At 68.7% G+C, this 27,804-nt stretch overlaps 1 protein-coding gene across 1 annotated transcript; it reads left to right on the top strand.

The window, feature by feature from the left end:
- The first annotated feature begins 328 nt into the window (after positions 1-328).
- GPC1 (glypican 1) lies at positions 329-27,804 on the top strand. Its single transcript, XM_086375116.1, has 9 exons — positions 329-663; positions 20,903-21,061; positions 22,876-23,267; positions 23,861-24,026; positions 24,738-24,868; positions 24,949-25,068; positions 25,169-25,302; positions 25,635-25,810; positions 26,131-27,804. Exons 1-9 carry the CDS (start codon positions 498-500, stop codon positions 26,364-26,366), a joined length of 1,680 nt encoding a protein of 559 aa, XP_086231242.1. The 5' UTR covers positions 329-497; the 3' UTR covers positions 26,367-27,804.

The following is a 27,804-nucleotide window of genomic DNA, read 5'->3' as shown; positions in this document are numbered from 1 at the left end:
CCCCGCCCCCGCCCCCGCAGGTGGTGTCACCGCCCCGGGCGCCGGGCGTGGGGGGCCCGCCCTGGGGACCCCGGACGCGGCCCCGCGCTCTCCGCCACCCCGCTCTCCTCCAGCTCTTGGCAGATCCGAGCGAGCCGGGCAGGCCCCCGCCCCAGGCCAGGGAGCCGGAGGGGCGCCCCGTGCGCCTGGGATCGCGCCCCCGCGCTGCGCCCCGCCCCGCGCGCCCCGCGCGCCCCGCCCCGCTCGCCCCTCCCCGCGCACCCCTCCCCGCCCCTCTCCCCGCCGCCCAGGGGCCGGGCCCGGACTGCGCGCTCGCCTGCCGCGCTCTGGGGCCGCCCGAGCCAGCGGCCGGACCTCGCGCCCCGCCGGCTTTTGTTGTCTCCGCCTCCCCGGCCGCCGGCGCCTCCGGACCGCCAGCCGAGTGCGCGGGGACCTTGGCTCTGCCCTTCGCGGGCGGGGGCTGCGCGGGCCCGGCCGGGGGCGCCGCCGGCCCCGCCATGGAGCTCCGGGCCCGAGGCTGGTGGCTGCTGTACGCGGCCGCCGTGCTGGTCGCCTGCGCCCGCGGGGACCCTGCCAGCAAGAGTCGGAGCTGCGGGGAAGTGCGCCAGATCTACGGGGCCAAGGGCTTCAGCCTGAGCGATGTGCCCCAGGCGGAGATCTCGGGTGAGTGACCCGTGCGCCCGGAGCGCCGCTGCGCCCCCTCTTCTCTCCCGCCCTGCGACCCCGCGCCCCGCGCCGCCCTCCCTCTGCCCGGGTCTCCTCCACTCCGCCCGGCCTTCCCCGGCCGCCGGCGCGCACACACCGGCCCCTTCCCCACGGAGCTGTCCTCGCCGCGCAGCCAACGGGGCGCTCCCCGACCCGGCGAGTCCTCCAGGGCAGCCTGGGCTGAGCCGCTGGGTCGGCTGTGGGGGCGCAGCCGACCGCGGCCGTGGGCTCGGGACTCCCCCGGGGTCGTGCGGGCCTTCCCCGGAGGCTCCTGGCGTCGGCCCGGTGATTCCTGGGGGTCCCCAGCAGAGACATCCTCGGGGCCCCGGCGAGGCAGGGAGCGAGCTGTGCGCTTGGGGAAGGGCGAGGGCCGGGGCGGACGGGCGCGACCTCGGCCAGCGGGAGCGGAACGCCACCTCGCAGGGACTCCTGCCTGGGGAACTTGTACTCGCCTGGCGCTCCGGGCCGCCTCCGGCGGGGAGTCCAGCTGCAGGTGGTCGGCGCCTTGGATCCCGCCCAGGGGCCGTGCCGTTTCTTTGTAAGAGCAGCGCCGTCGCAGGCGGCCTGGGCCCTGCAGCTGCCCGCAGTCCTGCACACCCTCCCTGCGGGCCTCGGAGGAGCTGTAGGGACCGGAGAGGGGTTGAGAGGGGAGCGCGGAGTCTGCGGAGCTCGCAGACACTCCCCCCACCCCCAGTCTCCTTCCTCAAACTGCAAACGTGTCCAGAGCCGCACCGGGTGTGCACGGCGGTGCAGGGTTCCCGGGACCCAGGGTGGAGGGGGGCGGCCGGGAGCAGAGCTCCAGGCTCCTGTCCTGGGGACGCCTCCCAAGCCGGGGGGAGGGGGGTGGCGGGGAGAGACCACACTCAAGTGGAGACACGGGGGACAGGGAAGGACCGCAGCCACAGCAATTCTGAATGAGAGAGGAGCGTGAGGGCCGCGTCCATGGCCGGGCCTGGCTGGGGAACGGGAGGGGGGAAGTCAGCCAGGCCCTTGACCCCTGCCCCCAGGAGGACAGAACCCACAGAACACTGCCTGGGCTCCTTGACAGCCCCCTGCCCAGGGCTCTGGAGATCCCCCCTCTCAAGTCCCCCAGGCAGGCCTTCCTGTGCTTCTGCTGACGGAGCCCTGCCATTGATCGTCAGAGCTGTCTCCTCCCTTGGAGGGGCGATTTTGGTGGGTGCATTTGGGCACCCCGGACCAGCACAAGACCCCCTGCACAGTCGGTTCAGGCTCTCCCCCGACCCTGCCCCATGCAGGGGCCGGGTGCCTGGAAATGCTTGAGCTTTCGGGTGAATCCCCGAGCCCCAGGGTCTCCCAGCCCCAGTCTCGGCTGGCACGCCCCCAAGTCCCCTGGACCCCACAGCCCTGCCTCAGATGTCCACTCCCAAGCGGCCTTTGTGCCCTTGGGGGCCATCCTACTCTGGATCGCATCCACAGGCCTCTGTCCCAGTTAGGCTGAGACACAGAGTGGCGGAGTTTGGGCCGCCGCCAAGGGCTGGGAGCGCGACGGGCAGGCTGGGGAAGGCGAGGCCGGTTGGCGGCCGGGCCGAGTCTCGGCCTCCTTGGGCTGCAGGGTGCAGGGCTTCAGGGCCCAGGACCGGCAAAGCGCGCTGCTGTGCGTGTGATGGGGGACTTTGCAACTGGGGAGCGTGGTGCCAGCCGGGGCTCAGGGTGCCGCCCTCACGGAGCCTTCCTGCCTGGACTCCCTGTGACTCCTCCGCCCCAGCTCCCGGGGGTCCTGTGGCTGCACCCCGCCCCCCTTGAGTGCCCCGCAGGGCCCAGGCACCGAGAGGAGTGCCAGCGCCACGTGGGGTGAAGGAAGCGGGGTGACCTCCCCAGGCAGCGGCCGGCCCTGTACGCTCCTCCTGCTCCGGCAGCTTGGCGCGGCTCCGCGGGCCTGGCGCCCCCTGGTGGCCGCGTGGAGGCACGACGCTCTCCTGGAGCCGGGCCTTCCGTGTAGTCTTGGGGGCCGGTGGGTGGACTCCTCTGGCCTGGGGTTCCCCCGGGGGTGGGCGCCCGAGTTGGCTGGTGGGGTGGAGGCTCCGTGTTTCCCAGGACTGGAGGGGAGGGAGGGCAGCCCTGGGCCTGTGGGCGACCTTTCCAGCCTCCACCTCCCCAGGGGGTAGAAACTCCGTGGGCTCACGAAAGAGGGGCCATCAGAGCACAAGGGGCTTCTGTTCGTGACGTGTGTAGTTTTTTGGAGGGACAGCCAGGCCCAGCCAGGGTGAGGAAAGCAGTCATCCCATTTTACAGGTGGGCCTCCCCCCAGCCAGAGCCCTGCATAGAAAGTGAGAGGGAGCCGCCCCTCAACCTCAATCCGTCTGCAACGGCTGGGAAAAGCCCAGCCCCAGGCTGCATCTCACTCACAGGACATGCACACACTCGTACACACATGCACACACACACATGCACACACGTGTGTGCATACACGTGATGCACATGTACACACACCTGCAGGCCCATGCACACATATATCTGCATCTGTGCACGCGTACACGTGCACACACGTGCATACACATGTACACATACGTATGTATAGGTGCCTGTGGTCTCCCGGCCTTTGCCTAGGGGCTTGCTCCCGGGGCGCCTGCTGGCTCTCCTGACCCTTTGACGCCACGGTTCATCATGATCTCTCTGACCCTTCGCTAGGGTCCTGGGGCAGAGGCGCATCTGTCTGTTGTGTTCTCTGCGGCAGCCGCAGAACCTCGCCCGGTTCCTGGCACGGAGTCGGTTCTCAGTCCACACCCACACACGTCCCACTTTATGCCCGGCCATGGTGGGGGCCGTGGGAGGTGGAGGGCCCAGGCCGAGGAGGAGGGACCTGGCTGCCTGGCTTTGAGGTTGGAGGTCAGAGGGGGAGCCCGGCGCTGTCAGCGGCTCCTTGGCTCCGGGACAGGGGCCACCGCTCAGGCCTCCCAGCAGAAACCATTGCTTCTCCGTGCGGCCTGCCCAAGGCTGTCTCTCGGTCATGGTCAGCGGGCCTCGCAGAGACCACCTGGTGCCCAGCCCAGCCCCAGACCAGACAGTGTGCGCATCCCGCCCCGTTGAGAGGGCAGAGGCCCAGGGGCCTGCCCTGGGTCCCCAGGTGGTCTCCAGCCTCCGCTGAGCTGCTGCTCTGGCCCCTCACCCCCGGAGCCGCTACGGTTTCATCATCCCCAGCCTGAGGACAAGGCTGGAGGGAGGGGGAAGAAGGGTGGGGGCCCAGGGGAGCCAGGAGCCGACAGGGCCACTGCATGATGCAATAGCCTAGGCCCCTGCCGGAGCCCCGGACACACCACCGTGCTCCTCAGAGGGGCAGGGCGTCCTCCCTGGGCCTGGGCGCAAAGGCCAGCCCTGTTGCTTCGCCCGCCCTCTGCCACCTGGGCTTTCTGGCCCCGTTTCTCCACGTGTGACAACGGACATAGGACCGCCCCAAAGGCCGCAGGAGTGGGGAGCGTGCCGACCCTGTGCGCTCTGGGGGCTGCCTCCAGCCCTGGAGCCCATGCAGGCCCTTCCGGCAGTGGTGTCTAGCAGGTGGGAGCTCTGTCCTGCCCTGGACTCGGGGGGTCACTCCCCAGGACCGTCTGGCGGGTGCAGTGAGTGGGGTGTCTGGACCTGACTCAGGGGTCACTCCCTGGGACCGTCCAGTGGGTGGGGGGTCTGGACCTGACTCAGGGGTCACTCCCTGGGACCGTCCAGTGGGTGGGGGGTCTGGGCCTGACTCAGGGGTCACTCCCTGGGACCGTCCCGCAAGTCCAGGGGTGGGGGTCCTGGACTTGACTCAGGGGTGAGTACCCGAGGCCACTGCCACTTCTCCAGCTCCACACGCACCCACTGGGTGCTCAGGTCCAGAGCCCGGTGTGCTGACCCCCAGGCCCATGGCACTGCCGCTGAGCAGTGCTGGGCTCAGGCTTCTGGCTGCCTCATGCCACCCCAGCCTGGAGGCCTGCCGTGGGGCCTCACGGCCCAGGCCTTGCTGGGCTGCCAGCTGCCCTCTCCGCAGCTCCCCCAGTCCTGGCCCACCTCTCATGCCAAGTGGGAAGCCTCTGCACTGACCCCTCCCGGGTGCCTCCCTGCCCCTCCCTCACTGAGCTGACGGCGGCCCGGCCTTCCCAACGGGTGCACTCCTGGCCAGTCCCGGCACCTGGCCAGTGAAGGCCCGCTGCCCCTACCCTGCTCAGGAGGGCTCCTCCAGGGGCATGACCCGAGGGCGGCACAGCTGTGACCCTCGGGGCAGGCCTGGCGTATCCCCAGCACCACAGCAAGCCAGGTCCCCCGGCAGTCATGGGGATGTCCTGTCCACTCTGGAGGGCTGGCCGGCAGTCTCGGTAAACTGGCCCCATGCTGGCCCTAGTTAGGAACAGCATGAGCCTACAGTGGACAGGTCTCCTGGCAGAGGGGTTGGGGCACACTGGCCAGACGGCAGGTGCACCCTGGAGCCAGGGAGGGGAGCACAGAGCGGGTGTGGGTGCACCGGGCCTGTGCTGGGCCCCCCAGAGACACGGGCACAGGTGTCAGCCAGGCCGGGCCAGGCCAGGAGGACAGGCCAGGCCAGGGGAACAGGCCTCGCTGGGTCAGGTCGGGCCCTGGCCAGGACTCGCCCCCTGGAGAGAGGCTGGCCGGCTCTCCCCAAGGCCTCAGCTTATTTCCGGAGCGTTTCAGACCAGGGCTCAGGACCAGGCCCATGCCTGGTGCCCGCCCTGACCACGTCCAGCCACCAGGCTAGTCCTGTGGGGCAGGCCCCTGCCCACGTTCGGGCGGGGCTCCCGTGCAGGGCCACCCACCCTGTACCGGCTGGCGGCCTTCTCATCGCGCGCATCTAGGAACAGGCCTGGGCAGGAGTCCCGAGCTGCCTGCAGCCTTTGGGCAGGGCTGGTTTGGGCGGGGTGGGGGCCGCGGTCGTCCCCTGTCTCCCCCTGTGGGGTAGGGGGTGCTGGCCTGTCCTCCCTGCCGTGGCCTCTGCCCTGGGGGCACAGCCGGGGCCTCCCGCTCTCCTGACTATTCCTGCTCCAGCCGCAGGTGCGGGGGCACCCTGGGTGTGAGGGGTGCGGACCTGCTCTGCTGGCAGAAGCGTGGGAGCCTGGGCAGGTCGGGGAGCCCCTGCGGGGCCAGGCCAGCCTCAGCCCAACCCGCGTCTGCCTGTGGCCTTGGCATCAGCTCCCACTGTCCTAGCACACATGCCCCCTCCCACAGGCCGGCCCCCTGGCCCACCTGCACGGGCATCCCTCGGGGGCGTGGTGCCCGGCGTCCTGAGTGCCCCCCCCACTCTGGGGGCTCTCTGCCCCCCAGGGTGCTCCCCAGACTGGACAGCCTCAGCAGTGAGGTCTCTGGGCACCGGCTGCATGGCGCCGGGCTGGGCTGGGCACTGGGACCCGGGCATGAAGCCGCTTCCCCGGGGCTGCCCATGGAGATGCCCCAGGCTGGGCGGCTCCACGGCAGGGGGCTGCGGTCTTGCAGTGAGGGGGCTGGAAGTCCGAGATCTACGTGGTTCCTCCCAAGACCGTTTGGGAAGACTTGTTCGGGTCTCTGCTTCTGGAGGTGGTGGGCAACCCTTGGTCTGGGGGTCTCTGCTTTGTCTTTACGAGGCCTGTGCCTGCCTGCGTGCAGATTCCACCTTATGGAAATAAGGACACCGGTCCCTTCAAGTTAGGAGCAGAGCACTTACGTCTGCAAAGACCCCACACTCAAACGAGGCCCCATCCTTGGGTCCGAGGGTTTAGGACCCAATGTGTGGACTACAGACAGGATTCAGTCAAGGTCAGGGGCGCTTCCCATCCAGTGAGCAGGGCTCCTGGGCTCTGGGTGTTCCATGGGGGGTGGGGGGCTCCCTGGGCCAGGGCCTCAGTGCAGCTGTGGGGCCTTGTGACGGGGTGAGAGGGTCAGGCCATCCTTAGCTTGCTCCTCACCCCCACTGGCCCACAAGCGTCTCAGGAAGCAGCCGGGGCCCTGCCCCGTGGGCCTGAAAGTCTCCATCAGAGTCGGGTGGGGAGTAGGGAGCAGGGTCCTCTGCCTCTGACCTTCCCTGGCACTCAACCTGCTGAGGTGTCTCCCTGGTGGCAGGGACCACCCAGAACCTGGTGGGCAGTGAGGGCCCGGAGTGAAGACCTCCACAGGAGGCAGGGCCACCGGGCCGGGACCGTCGTGACTCAGTGGTGCCGATTTGCGTGGACAGGCTTGGGGTCCCTGCCGACGCATGGGAGGCCCTGGGAGGGGACACTGTGGGGGGGCGGGAGTGAGTGTGTGTGGGGCGGGGCGGGAGTGAGTGTGGGGGGGCGGGGCGGGAGTGAGAGTGTGTGGGGCGGGGCGGGAGTGAGTGTGGGGGGGGCGGGGCGGGAGTGAGTGTGGGGGCGGGGGCGGGAGGCTGGCTCCTGGCTCCGCATCCTGAGGACCCAGGCTGCTCCTTTGTGCTGAACGCTCCTGGGTTCTGGAGGCTTGGCCGGATGACAGGACAGCTCTGGGGGCTCCCCCACGAGCTGTCCCCCCACCCCCGACCTCAGCCCCCAAGAGGCCCAGAGCCCCACCCACCGCCCCCGCCTCAGCTGGAAGGAGGAGCCCTGGGAAGCTGGCGGGGACGGCCAGAGCTCTGGGAGGCTGTGCTGTGCCAGGCCCCGGGCGCCGCAGGTGGACGGCGTAAGCACAGCCAGGCCTGGGGCCGAGGGGAGGACGGGGCCGGAGCTGGCCATGCAGGAGGCCCTGCGGAAGCACCAGCTCCGGGCCCTGCCTTCCGCAGCCCGTCTTCCCACCAGGTGCCCGTGAGCCAGGCCAGGCCCGGGTTTGTGGCCCTGCCTCCTTCCTCCACGCCCTGGCCTCTGCCTGGCCCTTGCCTGGCAGCCAGCCCCACCCAGCCTTCCGGAGCTGGCAGGTTAGGGGGCTTGCAGGGCAGGCTGAGCGCCACCTGATCCAACTGCTTAGTCGGTCGGGGCAGAAATTGGGTCCCAGCGAGGGGTCCCCGCTGCTCAGGGCCCTGGTCCTGGAGTGGCTGCTCCCCCATGGCCTCCCTGCCCTGGCCTCGCTGTGCCCCCGGTGCCTGGTGTGAGCACCGACGGGGTGCCCCAGAAGGGAGGAGGTCAGGGGCGGGGCCGTCACGCAGGCCCCATGGGGGCGCTGGGGGGCATCCGTGTGGCTCTGTCCATGGGCTCTGGGCACGCGTTCCAGGTTGCGGGGCATGGTCGATCAGAGGATGGAGCTGGGGGTGAGGTCACAGAGCCCCTCGCACTTGCCCGCAGAGATGGGCCCTGGCAGACCCCGAGGACTGACTTCTCCAAGGCTGGGGGGCAGGTGGCGAGTCCCAGGTGGGGCCGGGTGGGGGTGGGGGCCAGGAGAGGAGCGGGGCCCATGAGAGCCCCACGTGGACCTGGGCCACAGGACAGCCTCCTGAAGTCAGAGCCAGTCCTGCTGACAGTGCCTGAGGTTCGAGCCCCACCCACCAGGAAGTTCCAGCAAGAGGCGAGGACCCTCACCCTCCCACCCATCCATCCTTCACTGCTACGCACACACCCGTAAGCCATGGGCCCCCTCCACGAGGTCAGGGTCTAGTGAGAAGCTCAACCAGGGCTGCGAGGCCCCCCAACCCCCACAGTCCAGGGCCTGGCCATCAGCGGCTGTACCACCCGCCTTTGTGCCCAGCTGTTGGCCCCGCGGTGCGTGTGACCACAGTCACACCCTCAGTTAGCCCAGCAGCCTGAGGGGTAGGTCGGCACGTCTCCCTCCCACGTGGGCAGCCAGCCCTGGACAAGTGCCCCTGCGCCTCCCCGGGGGCGACTTTCCTTAGGCTCACTGTCAGCCCCAGAGGCTGTGGGCGCCTGGGGCCCACGCACACCTTGGGGCACCTTCCCCAGCACCAAGGACACTGTCTGACCCTGGCGGTGACCGCCCAGGCTCATCCCTGTGTCTAAACACGTCCTGGGCACCCAGGGCCGCCAGCAGCACTCTGGCCCCGGGGTTGAGCCGCGTGCTGCAGCTGTGTCCTGCAGCAGTGGGGCTCCGGGCGCCCATCCAGGCTCCGGGCCGCAGGGAGTGCCTCCCGCCACCTGTGACCGCCCGCAGACCCCCCGGGACACAGATTACGCCACCCGCTGCAGGGCTGGCTCAGGCGTTCACACCCGACTCCCACCGCCTCGGAGCTCGGGATGCACTGGACCCACAGCCGTATTTTAGAGGCTCTTACAATGTTTAGCCCCACCATCCCCGACCCCCTCCCTTGGCCTGGCAGTGGCTGCCCCCAGGGCAGTCAGGCACCATGGCAACCTCTCTTCAAGTGACCTAATACCCAGGTGACCTCCCTGTCACTGTGTATTTGGGGGCTGGGGGGACACTGGGGCAGCTGCGGGTCAGACGCACAGCTAACCACCCTCCCCCTAGGGTAAAGCGGTGTCCCCAGCCAGGAGCAGTTCCCTGGGGCCATGTTTGGTCATCACAGTGTGCAGGGCAGGGGACAGGGAGACCAGGGGCCCCGTGAAGTGCAGGTCACTCCTGAACAGGTCAAGGGGCGGCTTCCAGAAACACCGGTCGCACCACACGGGAAGCACTTGAACCACAGCTCTAGATGGGACGCAGTCAGCGGCCGGGGGAGCAGGGCGGAGGGGGCGGCCCTCTGCTTGAGGCCAGGACAGGCTTTGGGGTTGGGGGTGGACTCAGCTCTAGAAAGATCGGTGAACTGCGGTGGACAGATTGAGGTGTGAATTTGAGGCTGGGGTCCTTAACCAGGGTGCCCAGGGGAGGCCCAGGCTTAGAAATCCAGGAGTTCGTGAACTCGACTGAGAAAGACAGTACATCTCTTTTGCTCACCTTTAGCCAGAATTTAGCACCTCTTGTCATTATGAACAACGTGGCGATGGCATTCTGGAGTCCAGGGCTCGCTCACCGTGGACCGCTGGGTCCCCATGCCCCTTTACTTCTCGAGCAGATGTCTCCAGGTGCCGCTTCCACTCATGCAGCTTCGCGTTCCCCCTTGCTTGCCCATTTATCACATTTCAAAAGCCGCGTCACCGCACCTGCGGCTTCCTTCACTACACCCCGCACAACCTTTCTTTCCTAAGCGTTATTCTGAGAAAGGGTGTGCTGGCTTCAGTGGACACTCAAGGGCGCAGAGGAAGGAGGCCTCTGCGTGGTGGGCTGGACCCTCAGCCCAGGTCGAGTGCTGGCGGGGCCCTGTCTGCTCCAGGAGAGCCTGTGGGCCAGGGGTGGGGGTGTGGGGCACACAGTCTGAGCCCTTCGGAGTGTCCTTGAGCGCCTACTGCATGCCTGGTGCTGTCCTTGGTGCTGAAACATAGCCACAGTGCTCTCTCTGCAGGCACTGGGCGGCCGTCAGAGGTCTCATAAGCTGCAGCTCTGCCGGCCGTGGTGACCACGTGTTACTTTTGTAAGTTACAAGTAGAGAGAACCCGTGCAGGGTTAGATGGATGCATGTGGTTTACAAGCTTCACAGCTGGCAAAGAACCCACATGCCAATGCAGGAGACAGACCCAGGTTCGATCCTCTGGTGGGAAGCTCCCCTGGAGGAGGGCATGGCAACCCACTCCAGTGTTCTTGCCTGGAGCATCCCATGGACAGAGGAGCCTGGCGGGCTATGGCCCATGGGGTCGCGCAGAGTCAGGTATGACTGAGCGGCTTAGCGTGCACACGTAGTGCACCATCATATATGTGCCCCCACCTTGACTGTAAGCAAAGACCTCTCCCAGCCTGGGGTGGCCCGGGACCCAGCGCTTCATGACCACTCTCGCTGAGACGTGGTCTTCCTGCCCTGTCCTCCCTGGGGACTTGAGATGCTCGTTCGGCCACAGCTACCTCCCAGCCCCAGGGCCCTGCGCTGCCCGTGCAGGACTCTTGCCCTGGGTGGACCACCCACCCCCGGCTGTTGCTGGTGCACGGAGTCCAGCCCCCACCCCCTCTGCTATCTGGAGTTTCCACCTGGAGGCCAGGGGTCGTGGGTGCACTTGGTGTGCAAGGCCAGAGACTGAGGAGGAAGATCCTGAGGCTGTCCCCCACCCAGAGAGGGGGACACAGAGGACCGCTCTGAGGAGGGTGGGCGCTGCCCACAGCGCTCTGAAGGAGGCAGCCTGCTGGGCTAATGGGCAAAGCCCCTCCCCTGGCCCAGAGCCAGGTCTTTCAGATCCAGTGGCCATTCCCAGTGGCCGATGTCTTGGGAAAGAGGTGGGGCCGTAGCAGAGGCTAAAAGCTGGCTGCCCGGACCCAGCCGTCCTGCCAGCATTCAAGCCCAGCTCCCCGCTTGAGCGCTGTGTGACCTTGAGCCAGTACTGAACCTTTCTGAGCCTCAGAATGCCTCTGTATAATGGGGATGGTAGCAGCGCCTGCCCCGTGGAGTGGCTGTGAGACTGGGCTCTCGTGTGGCACGCACAGCACAGGGCAGCCAGGTGCACGTGCGTCGTGGGGGCGTCATGTCAGGGCACACCTGCTGGAAAGGCCGGCCCAGCCCGTGTCCAGAGGCGGGGGACTGCCTGCTGGGGTGAGGGAGATTGGCCAGCCCCGGGGCCCTGCTGGGGGTCGGCAGGGCACGGGCTGGAGGCGGGGGGACTGCCTGCTGGGGGTGAGGGAGATCGGCCAGCCCCGGGGCCCTGCTGGGGGTCTGCGGGGCACGGGCTGGAGGCGGGGGACTGCCCGCCGGGGGTCAGCGGGGCGCGGGCAGGAGGCGGGGGACTGCTTGCTGGGGGTAAGGGAGATCGGCCAGCCCCGGGGCCCTGCTGGGGGTCTGCGGGGCGCGGGCAGGAGGCGGGGGACTGCTTGCTGGGGGTAAGGGAGATCGGCCAGACCCGGGGCCCTGCTGGGGGTCTGTGGGGCAGGAGGCGGGGGACTGCCCGCTGGGGGTCAGCGGGGCACGGGCAGGAGGTGGGGGACTGCCTGCCCTGGCCAGGCCCCGGGGCCACACTGGGGGTCAGCAGGGTGCAGCCTGGAGGCGGGGGACTGCCTGCCGGGGGTCAGTGGGGCGCGGGCAGGAGGCGGGGGACTGCCTGCTGGGGCGGAGATGGGCCAACCCCGGGGCCCTGCTGGGGGTCGGCGGGGCACGGGCTGGAGGTGGGGGACTGCCTGCCGGGGGTCAGCGGGGCGTGGGCAGGAGACGGGGGACTGCCTGCCCTGGCCGGGCTCCAGAGCCACGCTGGGGGTCAGCGGGGTGCAGACTGGAGGCAGGGGACTGCCCGCTGGGGGTCAGTGGGGCGCGGGCAGGAGGCGGGTCTCCCCGTCGCCACCGCCGCGTCCTGGGCGGCGCCATCTCTTGGTGTCTCTGCTCCCACTCGGCTCGTCCAGAGAAGCTGGGAATTTCAAGAAGCATCAGCTCTGGGCCTCCCAGGAGGAGCAGCCCACAGTGTAGGAGGGTCCCTTCTGCCCCCGCTTCCAAGCCCAGGGCCAGCCAGGAGGGCTCCTGGTGCAACCTTGAGAGTGGCAGCTGGCTTTCAGAAAGGAGTCCAGCAGAGTCTCAGAGGGTGCTACAGAGAGATGGGAGGCGATGGGGAGAGGTGCCCACAGGACCCTGCTCATGGTCAGCCCACGGCCAGTCTCGGGCCCTGGCGGCCCACATCAGAGGAAGCCTGTCCTTGCCCAGCTCACTGGGGCCCACCCCTCACTGTCCCTTTGGCCCCTTTTGGGGATGGGGTTGTCTGCCCCAGGAATCCCGGCTGCCCCGGGCGGGGCCATCCTACCTCTGCCTGGTGGACATGGCTGGACAGAGTGGGGACCGAGACACTCACTGGGTGCCTGGGGTTCCAGATTCCCTGCCAACCTAGAGACCGTCTCTGACAGATGCTTCAGCTTGACCATCCCTGAGGAGCTGAGCTGGAGAAGTCAGGAAGCAGGCAGGTCCCACCTTCCCACTTGCCCCCAGGACCCAGAGGAGGCCAGGGTCCCACCTCTGGGGAGCCGGGCAAGCAGCACGTGCTGAGCTCAGCTGGCTGCCCAGAGCTGGGAGCCCTCTGCGTGTCAGCTTTGGGGGCCCTTTCCAGTGGCTGTCCTGGCCCCTGTCCCTCCCGGGTGCAGGTGGGGTGGCTGCTGGCCCTGCACGCTCCTGCCGGTGTCCTCGGTCACTGAAGGGATGGTGCAGCCAGCAGGGTGGCCAGGGCTGTGTCTGGTGAGGCCCACTCTGCCCTCATCTTCCAGGAGGTTGGTGGGCCCCTGAGTGCCCGGGACATTCATCTCCTCCCCGTCAGTGAAGACAGGGAGGCCTGAGGGCCAGTAGAAGGAGGCAGCGTTAGGCAGCAGGTCTGAGCCATCGAGCGAGTCTCAGACGCCTCCAGCCTTAGTCTTCTCATCTGTGAGATGGGGATAATTGTATCCTCCTGTTGACAGAGACGGTGAGGCCCATCATTCTCCAAGGAGGCTGGGGGCTGTGGGAGGGCAGGCCCCCTCTGACGTCCACCTCCCTGCTTCTGCTGCTTGCCTGGGCGGGGTCTGAGGGCCTCAGAAAAGAGTACACACGTGTGCACACCCACACATGGTGGGGAGCATGGGTGACTCAGTCAGGCTTCTCCCCACACCCCACAAGGACTGCCAGATTTAGCAGATAAAACTATCGGAGACCCGTTTAATAAATTGGTATTTCAGGTAGGTAATCATTTGAGGGCATATATCTTGAACACTTAAATTTTGAATAAATGACAAATGCGTTCTTAGGATAAACGTCTCCACGTATGTAGTGCAAGTATGTCCCAGATGTTGGGGAGGGGGTGTGCGTGCATTTTTGTGGTGAAATACACATAATAAAATTTCCCACTGTGGCGATTTTGAGCGTATGCCCGGTGGCACTGCGGCACTGACGCTCGTGCAGCTGACCCCACCATTTGCAGAGCTTTCCTCTTCCCCAACTCCAGCCCCACTGAACACCCCCACGCCCTCTCTCAGTCCCTGGTCATCACCACGCCGCCGTCTGTCTCTAGGGGCCCTCGCTGAAGCAGAATCCTAAGTGTTTGTCGTTTCAGGACTGGCTTTCAGGCTCCACGCTGTCTTTGGGGTTGGTCCACACTGCGGTGGCTCGGCGCTTGGTGACTCCCTAAGGCTGTGTGGCGTCCGGCCCCTTGTCTGGCTGGGCCCCCGTGTCTATCACTTCACCGGACGGTGAAGTGGCCGCTTGAGCTCTTTCCACCATTTGGCCTTCTGCCCAAAGCTGCTGTGCACAGCAGTGGACAAAATCGCATTCAGGTCCTCGCTGTCAATGCTTTGGGGCCAGATACTTTTATTCTGGAAAATAACGCATCGTTAATCTGAAGTGCACGTGTAACTGTGTCCTGACCATATCTGTGCCCCACCCCAGTCGTGCCTTCCAGGCTGGGCTCGGAAGCGCCCACGCGCGGCAGGGAGGTGGGCGATGCTGTGCCTGGAGGTGCTGCCTGGGTGGCGATGCTGAGTCAGCACCGGGGGTGGGGGGCACCCCACCTGCTCCTGCCCGGGGCCCTCCAGGCAGGCGGGCCACGGGTGACCGGCTCGGTGGCAGAGCATGTCGGCTCCTGCCTCGGCCTCCGCCCTCCTGCTCAGGAATTCCCCTGGGACTGGAATCAAGGGCAGCCTTTCGCTGGGAGAGGCGGGGAGGCCTGGGTCCTTCCGGGTCCTGTGCAGCACTCCGGGCTGAGTGCCCTGGGCCCGTGGCTCGAGCTCCCTGAGTGGCTCCAGCAGGAAGAACCGGAGGGGACAATCATGAGTGTGAGAGGACCCTCGGACCATGCGGGCCCCCAGTGCGCTCTGCACCTCGTCGGGGGGTGGCGGGGCCCCTGGAGGAATGAGGGGGTCCTCGTGGGTGGGGGAAGCGCCCCACCACCCCCCTCATACCAGCAGGAAGCAGACCAGCTCTGGGGAGGGGTCAGGTCAGGGGGGTGCTGGCTTTCCAGTGGAGACGCAGGCCCGAGGCTGCAGCTTGCGGCCACGCTGGTGTCCAGCCTTGTCTCCCAGAATGCTGGCACAGCCCAGAGAGTCTCTCTTTGGACACAGGTCCCTGAGCACCAGGTCCAGCTTGGGCCTGGGCAGAGAGGCCCCCACCGGCAGGCCCAGCAGCTCACCGGCTGCCAGGGAGGGTGGCCAGGCAGGAAGCCCCCACTGAGGCCGCTCACGCTCCGAGAGGTCAGAGGCTGCGCAGGCGCTTTGGCTCAGAGGAACCTGGAAGGCTTCCTGGATGAAGGGCTAGACGAGTGGGTCTTGAAAGAAAAAGTAGGGCAAAGGGGAGGGTGCATGCGACCCGGGGGCTGGGGGAAGCAGCAGGTCAGACGGGCGCCAGCAGGGGCGGCTGTGACCTTGGACTTGGCTGCCAAGTTTCCTGGAGCGGCTGGGTTGGGGGGATTGGTGAGGAGCCGAACCCATTTGTCCGCTCTGTCCTCATTACTGGGCATGGCCGGGGACAACTGCTGTCCCCAGAGGCTCCTGCAGTGGCACCGGGGTCTGCTGTGTTCTGGCCCAGCCGGGGCTGTGTCCACTGCCTTTCCGGGGTGGACAGACAGGCCAGCATGGAGACTTTGTGGGGAACCTACCGAGAGGACCCTGGGGCTGCAGCACCCCCTTCTGCTACTCTGGGATCACCCGGGCAGACGCAGCAGAGGTGGGTGGCACCAGTCCATCTCCTGGGCTACTTCCGGCCCAGAGGTGGGGTGGTCAGGCGAGAGAGACGGGAGAGCCGTACGGAGCCCATGTTCCTGGGGGCCCCTGTCAGGGACGGGTCTGCACCATCTCGAGTGAGTGCCCTCTGCAGCCTGGCCTGGGCCAAGGATGAGAGAGCCGCACGGAGCTCACCCTGGTGGGCGAGGCTTCCGAGGGGTACCTCACTCCCGGGCCCCGAAAGGCTCCCTGGGCCTGCGTCCAGGCCCACATCCGGGGGCCCTACCACCTCACCAAGGCAGCCCCCAAGGCCAGTGCCCACTGGCAGGGTGGCCTGCTCAGGGGTCTCTGAGCAGAAAGCAGGCCGCAGGGAGCACCCTTGTGAGCTGCCTGGTGGGGCCCCCTGCTCCTGGACCGTGGGTGCTGCGGGCTGCCTTGGAGAGGCCGCTTTGCTGAGAGCTGCCTGTCCAGCAGGTCTCTTTGCAGGCCAGCCTTGGGGCGGGGGGCGTTCCAGGGCATGCGGCGCTGCGGGGAGGGGGCCTCGGCTGGCAGGCCCTGCAGTGGGTCTGGCTCGTGCTGTGGCAGCCAGGCCCAGAGCTGGGGCTGCGGGGAGTGGCGGGGACGGGGGAGAGCCAGCCATGGTGACCGCCTAAGCGTGTGGGAGGGGGGCCCAGGAGGAGGTGGGTACTGGGCCGGAGCAGGGCGTGGCCAGGCAGGGGCCTTATATTTCGCAGGGGAAGCAGACAGGACGTTAGCATGCAGACCGGGATCACCGACTCAAGACTAGGGGCGGGTAGAGAGTACGGGTGGCTGATGGTGGCCTTTGAGCGCCCAGCGTAGGGCTCTGGTCGTTGTCATGGGGAGAGGGGGCTCGCTGGCGGGGGGCTGCCATGCTCCATGGGGAGCGAGCTGGCGCCCCCCTCGCATCCCCACGCCGGGAGGAGCCCCGTGGGGCAGGAGCCAGGCGGAGGCCCGGGCCGCGGGAAGCTCCGGGGCTGAGTGCGGCCGCCGCGGTTTCCGGGGGAAGGGGACGGCGCGGCGCGCGGCGGGGCGGGGGCTGCGGGAGGAGGCGGCCCCGGACCGTGCGCGCCCGTGCTGCGCAGGGCTGCGCGGGGCGGCGGCCGCCAGTGCGTCCTGCTCTGCTGCGCTTCCGCTCGCCCGCTCCGCAGCCTCTCCCGGGCGGACCCCAGACCTCCATGCACCAGCGCCTGGAGTCGCACGCCGCCTGCCGGGACCGCCGCCGCCGAGAAGGGGGTTCGGGCTAAGCCCGGGGCTGGCATCCAAGCGCGGGGACCCGCCGTCGCCCGCGTCCCTCCGCACTTCCATCCCCGGGCGCGTCACCCCGACCCTTCCTACTGATCTTCCTCGCCGCTCACCCTGTTGCCCCCATCACCACCGCCCAGACCCCACCTTCAGTCCGGCCTACCCCACCTTCGCCCCCAGCGCAAGCCCCTCGCCGTCTCCGTGTGCGCCCCATCGGGCCCCCGTCCTCACCGCGCGCATCCGTCCCCCACCTTCGCCCCGTTCCCACGCCCCACTCGGCTGCCTCCTCGCCACCCATCCGCGTTTATGCCGCAGCCCCCTCCTGCAGCAAGCCCCCCTTCCTCCTCCATCAAGCCCGTTCCCCTCCCCTTCGCTCTCGGCAGCCCCCGTGCGCGCCCCGCCTGCCGCCCCCAGCCAGGCCCGCCTCGCCCACTGCGGCAAGCCCCTTCCCCGCCAATCACAGCGCCCCCGGCCCCCCTCCTGCGGCGCGGCCCCCCTCCCCTCGGCGCTGCCGCGCCCACTGCGCCAGCGCCCGCTCCTCGCTGCGCCAGGAGCGCGGCCGCCTCTCCAGACCGCGCCGGCTGCGGCTCCGCGCGTGCGGCCCTCTGTCCCTGGCCGGCGGCCGCTGAAGCCCGGGCGCTCGGCCTTTGTCCCGCCGCCCGCGCTGCCGCCCCGGGGCGGCGGGGTCCCGGAAGGGCCGGAGGGACGGACCCCTCCCGCCGGGCGCCGGGGTGTCGCAGGCGACACCCCTGGGTTTCGGGTCCCCGCCGGTGACGGAGGCTTGGCGGCGGCTGCGGGCCGGCTCGGTGATGCTGGCAGGTGGCCGGAATGGTGGAGGGGCTTGGGGCCGGCGGTGAGGTGCTCCGAGGGGGCTAGGGGAGCGAGGCGGGGGCGGTTGCGGGGTGTGTTGCCGCGTTAGGAACCGGGGGTGGTGGCGGTTGAAAAGCCCTGTCCGCGGTGGGTCTGTGGCTGCCCCCCGGGTGGACCCCAGCCCTCAGGGCTGACCTGCCGCAGACAGAGGCCAGGCTCAGACGCCTCTCGGGTGGGAGGTGGGGCGGGGTGAGAAGATGCAAAAAGGCGGCCTGGGGATCCCACGGTGGGCGGTGCCCAGGGAACCCGGGGTTGCTTGTCCGGTGCCTCCCCACCCACCACGTCCAGCCTGATGGACATGCCCGGGGGGTCCTGCAGACCATCGGAGCAGGAGTGGGCACGGACAATCGTCCAGAGAAGGATCTGCGGCTCTGGGAAAGCCTCTCCCCACCCCGCCCCTCCACAGGAGGCCGGCGGGGTCCAGGGCAGACTGCAAGGGCGGGGTGGCTAGGGGCCCCTCCCTGCTCTTCCAGCCCCGGCCTCCCCTCTGGTGTTTGGGGGCCCCGGTGCCCGGAGCTGCCCGCATAGCTGTGCTCCGAGGGGTCTGGGGAGGCTGGCTGTCTCCACTGAATTAGCCGGTGCATCCTGGGGGTGGCTGGGGGAGCTGGTGCCTAGCACCCGATCGTGGCTTCAGAGGCTGGTGCCGCAGGCGGTCTGCGTGCTCCTGTGTGAGCCGCAGAAGCTTCTGGAAAGATGGGCTTGGCCTGGCGCCATCTTCCCGCTGCAGTCTCCTTGGGAGGGCTCCCAGGCACCAGTCAGGACTGCTGGGCTGGGCCGGCACAGACGTGCACTCTGTCCAGCCTAGGAGGCGAGGACCACCGCTGGCATGGCGTCTTGGGCTCCAGTGCTGGGGTCACAGAGCTGGTGGGCGTGAGGAGGGCTGTGGCCATGTGCGCAGGTGGCAGGAGGCGTGAGCCTCAAAGATGTTTAAGCTGTAGAGATGGGATCTAGCACCGAGGAGCGGGAGTCTGGGGGGACTCCGGGAGGCCTGAATATGGGGGGGGCTGGCTACGTGGTCTGCTGTCCAGCAAGGGGAGGACCTGCCATGGGGTCAGGAAGCGAGCGCGGGTGTTTTAACCTGGGGAGGGCAACGGGGTGGGGGGGCGGGTTCGGAAACGTGGGGGTGGGGCCCAGAAGTGGGGGAGCAAACCCAGCATGAAACAGCCCTCCCCTCTCACCCCCCCCAAAACCTGCATCACGAAAGAAGGTGTCACAAAGACAGAGGAAAGGGAGAATTCCAGAAGGATCTAGGCGGCTGTGGAAAGAGCAGCAGCTGCTGAGAAAGAAAGGAGGGACTGTTGTGGACCAGCCGTGGACCAGCCGTGGGGTGGGGGGGTCAGTGCAGGTGGGACGGGTCAGCCGGCAGAGGGGGCATGCTGATGCCTCCCAGAGGGGGCGGGAGGGGGAAAGTGGTGATGAGAGGGGTGGACTGGGCCGCTCTAAGGTGGACGGGAAGCCAGCCGTGCCCCCACCTGGCCCAAGGACCCCTCCCTACTCTCCAGGCGTTTAACCGAGAAGAGGTGGGGTTTGGGGATGGAGATTTGAAATGACGGGAAGAGAATTGCATCCGTCCGCCTTGCACACCTCCAGGGACCTGGAGCTCATGCCCTCCTCACACTGGCAGACCCCCCCCCCACTATTTGGCTAAGATGGGGGGAGCAGGCCTGCTGTTCAGGAAGGCGCCCCGCAGAGTCTGCCCTCTGCCCGGGAGGTGTCCCGACCCACAGGTGACCCTGGAGCGCGGGCCCTGACCACCGGCCACGACATCCGCCCCGCAGCGGCTCGGGGCGCCTCGGCCCAGCCCGCCCGGGGCCCCAGGCCGGCGCCCAGGCTCTGGCTCCGTGTCTTCACTCCCGTGTGTGTCCACCGAGGGAGGGAGGGACGGGGGCTGTGCTGGGGCGGCCGGGAGAGCGCGGGCGCCCGGGCGGCTGGACGAGGTGGCGGGGGCGGGGGCCAGAGCGGGCAGCTCCCTCCCAGCTGCGGTGCCCAGGAGCCCCTCCAAGCCGGCCAGAGAGGGCTTCCTGTGTGTCCTGGATCGGGTCGGGGGAGGGGGTCAGGTTCACCAGGGGATCAGGAAGGTTGGGGAGGGGAGACAGGAAGCCTGGGACGCTGCCCCCAAAACCCACCCCATGGCGCAAGTGCTTAGGTGCTGGCAGCCTGCAGCCCCCTGCCCGCCCGCCCCCAGCTTACCCCCCACGGGGCTGGTGGTCCCAAGCAGCAGGGAAGGCGTGCTCCTGGCCCATTGTTGGTGGGGAGGTTCAAACCCATCTGGCTGGGTGCACAGCCTCCAGCACCCCGGAGACGGCCAGTCTCTGCCAGCTGGCCCTGCGGAGACCCCAGGCCCGCTGTCCTGCCCCGCCTGCTGTGAAGGGCCAGGCCCAGGTCAGAGTCAGCAACGGCCGAGAGGAGGCCTCCGGGCGCCTCCTCAGGTCCCAGCCCCTGTGCCGGATGCTGCCTGCTCACCCCTACACCGCTCCCACCCCAGAAGCTCTGCTGGTCAGACCGAGTGCCCAGGCCCCCGACCCCAGCCCCACATGGCCTCCATCCAGGCGGGACCCCTGAGGCCACTCCATTCTGCCCACCCCAGGCCGGCACAGGAGGGAGCCTCCTCCTGCACTGCTCAGACAGGAACTGTGGCTGGTGCGGGGTGGGCTGGGAGTGGGGGGTGGGCTGAGGCGGCCCAGTGGGTGTGGGGCCTGAAATCGGGCAGCCTGAGCCACGTGGCCCTTCACTGTGTAACTTTGGACACGAAAGCTAACCTCAGCCAGCCTGTTTCCTGGTCTGCAAAGTGGGTTCACACTCAAAACCCGGACCAGCACGTTTTGAAAGGTGCGCCCTTCACCACAGGGGCCACCGGGCCAGCCTCAGCGCTGTCCTGGCGCTGCTGTGAGCTGGGCCACTGGGAGCCAGTGCCTGGGCGGCAGCAGGGGACGGTGGAGGCCCTGAGGGGCGCAGGCGTGTCCTACCGAGCGGGGCAGGGCTCACAGCAGGGCCCCACTGGACGTGTGTCCGCTCATCCTGACGAGAGGCCCCTGCATCTGGCCAGCCCAGAGCTATGGGTGGGCAGCCCCCCAGCTTGCAGGGCCTCCTGCCCTTGGTGGGAGCCAGCACCCCAAGCTGCTGTGGGGGAGGCTGGGGCTGTCCTGCCCCTCAGGCGTCCTCTCGTCCCCCTGCCCTCAGCCTGGACGCCGGGGAGGGCTGCCGGCAGTCCTGGACGCCCCTCGCCCTCCTCCATGAACCTGGAGTCTGGCGGGCCCCCACCACCACAGGCCCTGCGGCCTCTGTGCTGAGTTTGGGAGTTGAGCTGAGCCGCTTGGGGCGCCTGGGACACCTCTTCACGTGGATGGGGGCAGGGAGGGGGGCTGGGAGCGGCACCCACACCCTGCCCTGGCTCTCAGGGCCCTGGGAGACGAATTCTGCCGAGGGCAGCGCGGCCCACGTGGGGCCCAGGCCCTTCCCGGGTCTGCCTCCCCTGGGCGGCCCCCCACCCCCACTGTGCCCCCTCCTGGGGCCAGCCCCCCTAGCCCCTCCTCTCCCTCACGCCAGCCCCTCCCCACAGGCGAGCACCTGCGCATCTGCCCCCAGGGCTACACCTGCTGCACCAGTGAGATGGAGGAGAACCTTGCCAACCGCAGCCGCGCTGAGCTGGAGACAGCACTTCTGGAGGGCAGCCGGGCGCTGCAGGCCACGCTGGCCGCCCAGCAGCGGGGCTTTGACGGTGAGCAGGCTCGGGGGCCACGGACACTTGCGGTGGAGGTGGGCACCTGAGGCCTCCCCCGGGGGGCGGGCCAGAGCGGGCGTGGTGGCAGTCGCCTGCGGGCCTCTTCATCTGCTCAAGGAGCCAGCGTGTCTGTCCTGTCAGCCCTTCGGAGGGGACCGTCCACCTCCAGGGGCTCCCCGGCACCCAGAGCTCTCCCAGCGCCTGCCAGGGACTGGCCTGGGGCGGGCCACCCCAGGCTCTGGAGCTGGGAGCTCTGCATGAGGACAACAGGGCGCCGCGAGCGGGGGCCCGTGGCGTGGTCCCGGTGTCTGTGGGTCAGCGGTTCCCTCCGGGCGTGGCTGTCACATCTGGCCCCGGAGCAAGGAGTGGTGGGACGACTTGGTGACGTTTACTGTGGGCCCCTCGGAGGGGGCGGCGGCAGGGGCCCCCGGAAGCGACCGAGCTGTCAGAGCCTGCACGTCACCCACTCAGGACGCTCATCTGTGTTAAAAGCGATTCTTCACCCTCTTCCAGTCCCACCTGGGCCCCCCAACCCTCTGCGTGCCACTTCCCACCCCAGCCCCACCACTGCACCTGGTCCGGCCACCCCAGGTCTCCCAAGCACCCCTCCCCAGGCCGCCCGCACCAGGGGGCCCTGGTCTGAAGTATTCCAGGCCCTGAGCCCAGCGGGCCCATGCTGGCTGTGTTCCAGAACACAGCTCTCCAGCCGCAGTCACCAGGGCTGTCATCTGAGGATGGGGCAGGGGGCTGGGCATGTGCGTGGCGGCCCCATGACCACCCCCTGTGCTGCTGGGCTGGTCGCTGAGCTTTCTGGAGGCCAGGCTGGGGTGGGGACCAGGCCCCTGGGGGGGATGGGAATATGGACTGGCTGCTTCCTCCCACAACCCCCACCCAGGGGGCTGCACGGCTCAGCCAGGGCTGTGCCAGGGTCTCCTGCCCGAGGCCCTGGGTGGGGTAGGTGTGGGCACTGATCCAGGGGCTACAAGCCTGACATCCCCATGGCCTCAGAGCAGAGCTGAGCTGGCCTGGACACCCGAGGGTGGGCCTGGGTGGGGAGGGGTGGCCACAGCTCCTGAGGACGCGTCTGCATGGGCGGGTGGTGTGCCCTGTCCCCTGCAGTCTCCCTGCGAGAGAGGAGGACGATGTGGGGGCCCCGGTTCTCAGCACATAGGGCAGAAGCATTTTCCCCAAAGCCCTGGGGTCTGCTGCCCACGGTCACCCCGCACCTCCACAGCCCTGACTGGACTCTGGACGTGTCCTGAGGGCTGCAGGGGGCCCTCTCCAGACCCCCAGGCAGGCCGGCTTCCAGAACCAGAGGGAGGGCCACGTAGAGAGGCGGGAGGGCAGGAAGCCCAGGAGAGCCTCAGAGACCCGCAGGGTGAAGGGTGGACAGAGACACCCGGGGGGACTGAAGACTCCCCAGGACGGGGGACTGGCTGGGTGACAGTGGGGGTAGAAAGGAGAGCTGCTGGGAAGGAGAGCAGGTGAGGGGCACCTAGGGCCTTCCCCCCAGTGGGTCCCACCCCAACTCTGCCCCTTCCTGCCCTCGGAAGCAGTCCCTTCCAGGTGCTCGTGTGGGGCTCAGGTCAGAAATAGATGCTGGACACTGCAGTCTCCAGGCCGGGAGGGGGAGGGCTCAGGACCCCGTGGGGGCTGGCATCCAGGGCCCCCGCAGGTTCTGATGACTCAGAGCATCGGGGGTGTGGGGGCGTCGCTGGCAGAGCCCCCAGGAATGCCAGTCGGGGCTGCTGCAGCACGTGGGGTGGGCAGGAGCCCCTGAAGGCCTCACGCCCACCTCCCCCCGCTCCCAGATCACTTCCAGCGCCTGTTGAACGACTCGGAACGGGCGCTGCAGGAGGCCTTCCCGGGCGCCTTCGGAGAGCTGTACACGCAGAACGCCAAGGCCTTCCGCGACCTGTACGCCGAGCTGCGCCTCTACTACGGCGGCGCCAACCTGCACCTGCAGGAGACGCTGGCCGAGTTCTGGGCGCGCCTGCTCGAGCGCCTCTTCAGGCAGCTGCACCCGCAGCTGCTGCTGCCTGACGACTACCTGGACTGCCTGGGCAAGCAGGCCGAGCCGCTGCGGCCCTTCGGCGAGGCCCCCCGCGAGCTGCGCCTGCGCGCCACCCGCGCCTTCGTGGCGGCGCGCACCTTCGTGCAGGGCCTGGGCGTGGCCGGCGACGTGGTGCGCAAGGTGGCCAAGGTGCGCGCCCCGCCCCCTGCCCCGCCCCTGCCCGCGGGAGGGGTGGGGGACCTGGGTTGTGAGCTCTGCCCTGGGCAAGGGCCCAGGCCTGTCGGAGCGGGAAGGGGAGGGGCCTGGGGCTGGACGCCCCAGGGGCTCCAGGGGTCAGGTGGACAGGACATGAGAGGGCTGCCCGCTCCCTGGCTGAGCGGTGGAGTGCGGTGTCCGGTGTGGGAGGGCATAAGCGTCAGAGCCCTACGGGGCTGGGTAGAACCCACCTCTCCACCCCCGCACCCCCCCACTCCCCCAGCGAGGGCCCTCAGTAAGTCGCCCCGGCCTCGGGGCCCTCGTCTGCATGGCGGGCAGTGTTCTCGCTTCCCCAAGGAGGTTTCGTGACCACAGTGTTCCCGGGGGAGTCCCAGCACGGTGACCGGACTGGTTGGACTGAGCGTGCTCCTTCACTGCCCGGGGCCGCAGGCCTACTTGGTCATTTGGGAGGACACAGGGCCCCAGTAAAGGCCCCGCCGTGGTGGGGCAGACCTTGGCACCCTGACTCCCGCCCAGCCCCGCCCGGGGCTCTGTGGCTTCGGGGTCAGACTGCCTTGGCCCTCCAGGTGCCCCTGAGCCCCGAGTGCTCGCGGGCTGTCATGAAGCTGGTGTACTGCGCCCACTGCCTTGGGGTGCCTGGCGCCCGGCCCTGCCCCGACTACTGCCGCAACGTGCTCAAGGGCTGCCTAGCCAACCAGGCCGACCTAGACGCAGAGTGGAGGAACCTTCTGGGTGAGCCCCCACTGCGCGACCGCCTGCAGGGGCCTGGCCCTTCGTGGCGGCGCGCACCTTCGTGCAGGGCCAGGGCCACCTCTAGAGTGGGTGGTCCCCGAGGCTGGGGGGCAGGGTTTCCTCTAATCTCCCAACGGAAGGTGCCATGGCCAGCTGCCCGGGAGGGTGCCCTGAGGGTCAGGTTCCTGTCCTTGCCCACTGAGCGAGCACGCCGAGGTGCACGCGTGAGACGCGTGGCAGGGCGACCCGTGCGCGAATTACCGTGTGCACTGCTGCCACGGGTGAGCCGGCTGGCATGTGCAGACGTGAGGTGGGTCACCAGACGCACTCGTGTGTGCATCTGCTCGTGTGAGGTGAGCCAACACGCATCCGTATTGACACCCGTGGTGACACAGGCCAGCACGCATACACGCCCAAACACAGGCTGACATGGACGTGTGATGGCATGATGCGAACACTGTGAGACATGCGGTGACGTGTGCGCACGGTGGGCCGGGTGTGTGTGTGCCGGCAGGCGTACGCTTAGACACACGTGCTCAACCTATACCCGCGTGCCAACACATCAGGAGCGCGTGTAAGAGGGCTGGCCTGCAGTGAGCAGATGTGCAGAAATACTGTCTTGTGCGGGCTGACGTGCCTGCGCGTAGCACAGCCATGAGCCAGTGTGTGTCCATGCAAAGTACCCCATGTTTCTGTTCACGCCTGGGCCAGACTCCATGGTGCTCATCACGGACAAGTTCTGGGGCCCGTCGGGCGCGGAGAGTGTCGTCGGCGGCGTGCACTACTGGCTGGGGGAGGCCATCAACGCCCTCCAGGACAACAGTGACACGCTCACAGCCAAGGTGCGGCGGGGGAGCAGTGGGCAGGGGAGGGGCCCCCAATGCGGCCTGGCGCCCGTCAGGACCCCTGCGTGCTCCCCCAGGTCATCCAGGGCTGCGGGAACCCCAAGGTGAACCCCCAGGGCCCCGGCGCTGAGGAGAAGTGGCCCCGGGGCAAGCTGGCGCTGCAGGAGAGGCCGCCCGCGGGCACGCTGCAGAAGCTGGTGAGCGGCCTCTGCCGGGCTGGCCCGGGGTGGAGAGGTGGGGGGAGGTGGGCGGGACAGGCTGGCGGGGGCACCTGGTGGCCTGACCACTGCTCCACAGGTCTCCGAAGCCAAGGCCCAGCTCCGAGACGCTCAGGACTTCTGGATCAGCCTCCCGGGGACGCTGTGCAGTGAGAAGCTGGCCATGAGCTCGGCCAGTGACGAACGCTGCTGGAACGGCATGGCCAAGGGCCGGTGAGTGTCCCGCCACTGCGGCCCCTCAGCGTCTCCGTGGCCCCGGGTGCGTCATGCCCTGCGCCGGGTCTGACGTGGGACACCCCACGGGACCCAGAGCCGGGACGAGGGCCAGATCCCCACCGCATACACAGGTTCAGTGCGTCCACGCTCTGCTGCAGGGGCCCTTGTGGGCTCCTGGCAGCCCTTGAAGTCCTTGGGGGGTTGGGGGGGGTGCTTCAGGCTTGCCACCACCCTGACGGGAGGAGCGGGGGCTGGATGGGTGTTGCTGGGGCCAGGCCCCTTTGTGGGGAGCAGGACAGTGACCCAGGGTTTGTCTCTCTGGCCTCCAGGTACCTCCCCGAGGTGATGGGTGATGGCTTGGCCAATCAGATCAACAACCCCGAGGTGGAGGTGGACATCACCAAGCCCGACATGACCATCCGCCAGCAGATCATGCAGCTGAAGATCATGACCAACCGCCTGCGCGGCGCCTATAACGGCAACGATCTGGACTTCCAGGACGCCAGTGAGGGCGGGCCGGGGGCAGCTGAGTGCCCGGGGTGGGGCCCTGGGGTTGGGGTGGGGATGCCAGGGAGCCCCAGCTGGGGAAGGGTGTTGGGGGAGGGGGCGGCCTCCTATCCCCGGGGCCCAGGTGGCTCTGAAGGCCCGGCTGCTGCCCAGCTGTGGTCCCGGTCCCCCGCCCTATCTCCGACACGGCTGTGAGCCGGCCAGGACGTCCGCCCAGCCTCGGCAGGCTCCAGGAACTGCCGTCCCCAGCGGAGGAGGCCCAGGCAGAGGGTTGTTGCTCTCGGGGTCCCCCAGAGCCTCCTCCCCTTTCCTCCCCAGGCGACGACGGCAGCGGCTCAGGCAGCGGCGAGGGCTGCCCGGATGAGATGTGTGGCCGGAAGGTCGGCAGGAAGAGCGCCAGCTCGCGGACGCCGCTGACGCACGCCCTCCCGGGGCTGTCGGAGCGGGAGGGCCAGCAGACCTCGGCTGCCGCACCCCCTCAGCCCCACGCCAGTCCTCTGCTGCTCCTGGGGCTCGCCCTGGCCCTTCCGGCAGCTGCGCCCCGGGGGCGGTAACTGCCCCGGCCCCAGGGACCGCGGCCAAGGACCGACTTTGCCAAAACCCGCAGCAGACGATATTTAACTCCCTGGGCCGGGAGGCCCCGGAGCGGGACAGGAGGGGTCGCCGAGGGACCCGGCTTGTGACTGTGCTGGGGATGGGGCGGGGGGCTTCGCCCGGCCCCCCGAGCTTTTACTTTTGTATGGGGCCCTCAGGTCAGCCGGGGACAGTGTCCCCCAAAAGCCATGCGTTTCAGAGACCTCGAGGTGCCGCTGGCCATCTCTCCCCGGAGCCCCTGCAACACCGGGCCGGGTGAGGAGGCCGCCTGGGCGGTGTCCGGCTGAGCGCGGGCTGTGCCCCCCTCCCCCACCACCGAGCACCTGGGGGTCAGGTGTCTGAAAGCCACGCCCAGTCCTCAGGCCCAAGAACCCCCCAGAGGGTATCAGGGTTCCCGCTGGGGCTGAGCGGGGCCTTTGGGATTATGCATGAGCCCTGACCCCACCCCCAGGACCCTGTCTGGGCCCCCTCTCGGCAGCCGCGTTGGGCTGCGCTCCTGGCCATTGGCGAGGCCCACACGGGGACTTCCAGAGACGCCGCCTGCCCCTGCCCTTCCCCACCCCCACCCAGACCAGGGCCACGTCCCAGCTCAGGACGACGTGAGCCAGGGCCGCAGCCGACCCCTGGCCGCCGCCTGGCCGCGGGGACGCTGGGTGGCTGGGGAAATCTGAGCTCAGGGCCAGCGAGACCCGGCGCCCATGCCAAGGGCCTTCCCTTCCCTGACCTTGCCGGCCGCAGGCCAGGGCGCTCTACAGTTAAGGGCTTTCCTAGCCGCACCTCCTCTACAGGCCTCTCCCGCCCTTCTCACCCAGAGCTGCCTTCTCGGCTTCTCCCCGGAAGCTTCTGAGGGTCCCAGGTGACCTTCCGAAGCCCTGGGGTCTCTGCAGGCTCCTCCCCAGGCCGAGGCCCGCCCTCCTAAGCCCCATCCACTGCAGGGTTTGGGGAGGGGCCACTCCCTGCCAGAGAGGGCTTGGGCCAGGCAGAGTGGTCTCGAGGGTGGGGGATGCTGAGCCACGTGGCCAGGCCGCCCTCCTGACCAGCCCCTGGGCCCCGAGGAGCCTGCTTCCTGCCGCTTTGCTTTTCCTCACGGGGTGGAGGGCTTCGGGCTCTGGGACACGCGGGGTCCAGGGCTGCTCACACAAACACGCCAACCATGTCAGAACCTTGTGCCGGGGCGGGGTCAGGCCAGGGCCTCCCTGCCTGCGGGTGGGAGCCAGCTGGACTCCCAGCCCAGGGGCAGTGTGCCCGGACGGCCACTCGGGCCCGCCCTCCCTTCGTCTCTGGACGGGGCGGCCCTGTGTGGTCAGTGGCCCGGCCAGCTGTGTCTCGGGCTGCACGGCGTCCGCAGGTGACATGTGTTCTTCGAGTCCTCGTATGAATAAAAGGCTGGAGACCGCG

This window comes from Bos grunniens, chromosome 3, assembly GCF_055505025.1.
Source record: "Bos grunniens cultivar Pamir isolate PY7600 chromosome 3, Bosgru_T2T1.0, whole genome shotgun sequence".
Taxonomy (NCBI): domain Eukaryota; kingdom Metazoa; phylum Chordata; class Mammalia; order Artiodactyla; family Bovidae; genus Bos; species Bos grunniens.
The sequence above is the reverse complement of the archived record's forward strand: the minus strand, read 5'-3'. Positions and strand labels throughout refer to the sequence as shown.

Coding starts and splice junctions, on each gene's coding strand:
- GPC1 (XM_086375116.1), top strand. CDS start 498: ATGGAGCTCCGGGCCCGAGGCTGGTGGCTGCTGTACGCGGCCGCCGTG. Junction 21,062..22,875: donor CCAGCAGCGGGGCTTTGACG/GTGAGCAGGCTC, acceptor CCCCGCTCCCAG/ATCACTTCCAGCGCCTGTTG. Junction 24,027..24,737: donor AGAGTGGAGGAACCTTCTGG/GTGAGCCCCCAC, acceptor CGCCTGGGCCAG/ACTCCATGGTGCTCATCACG.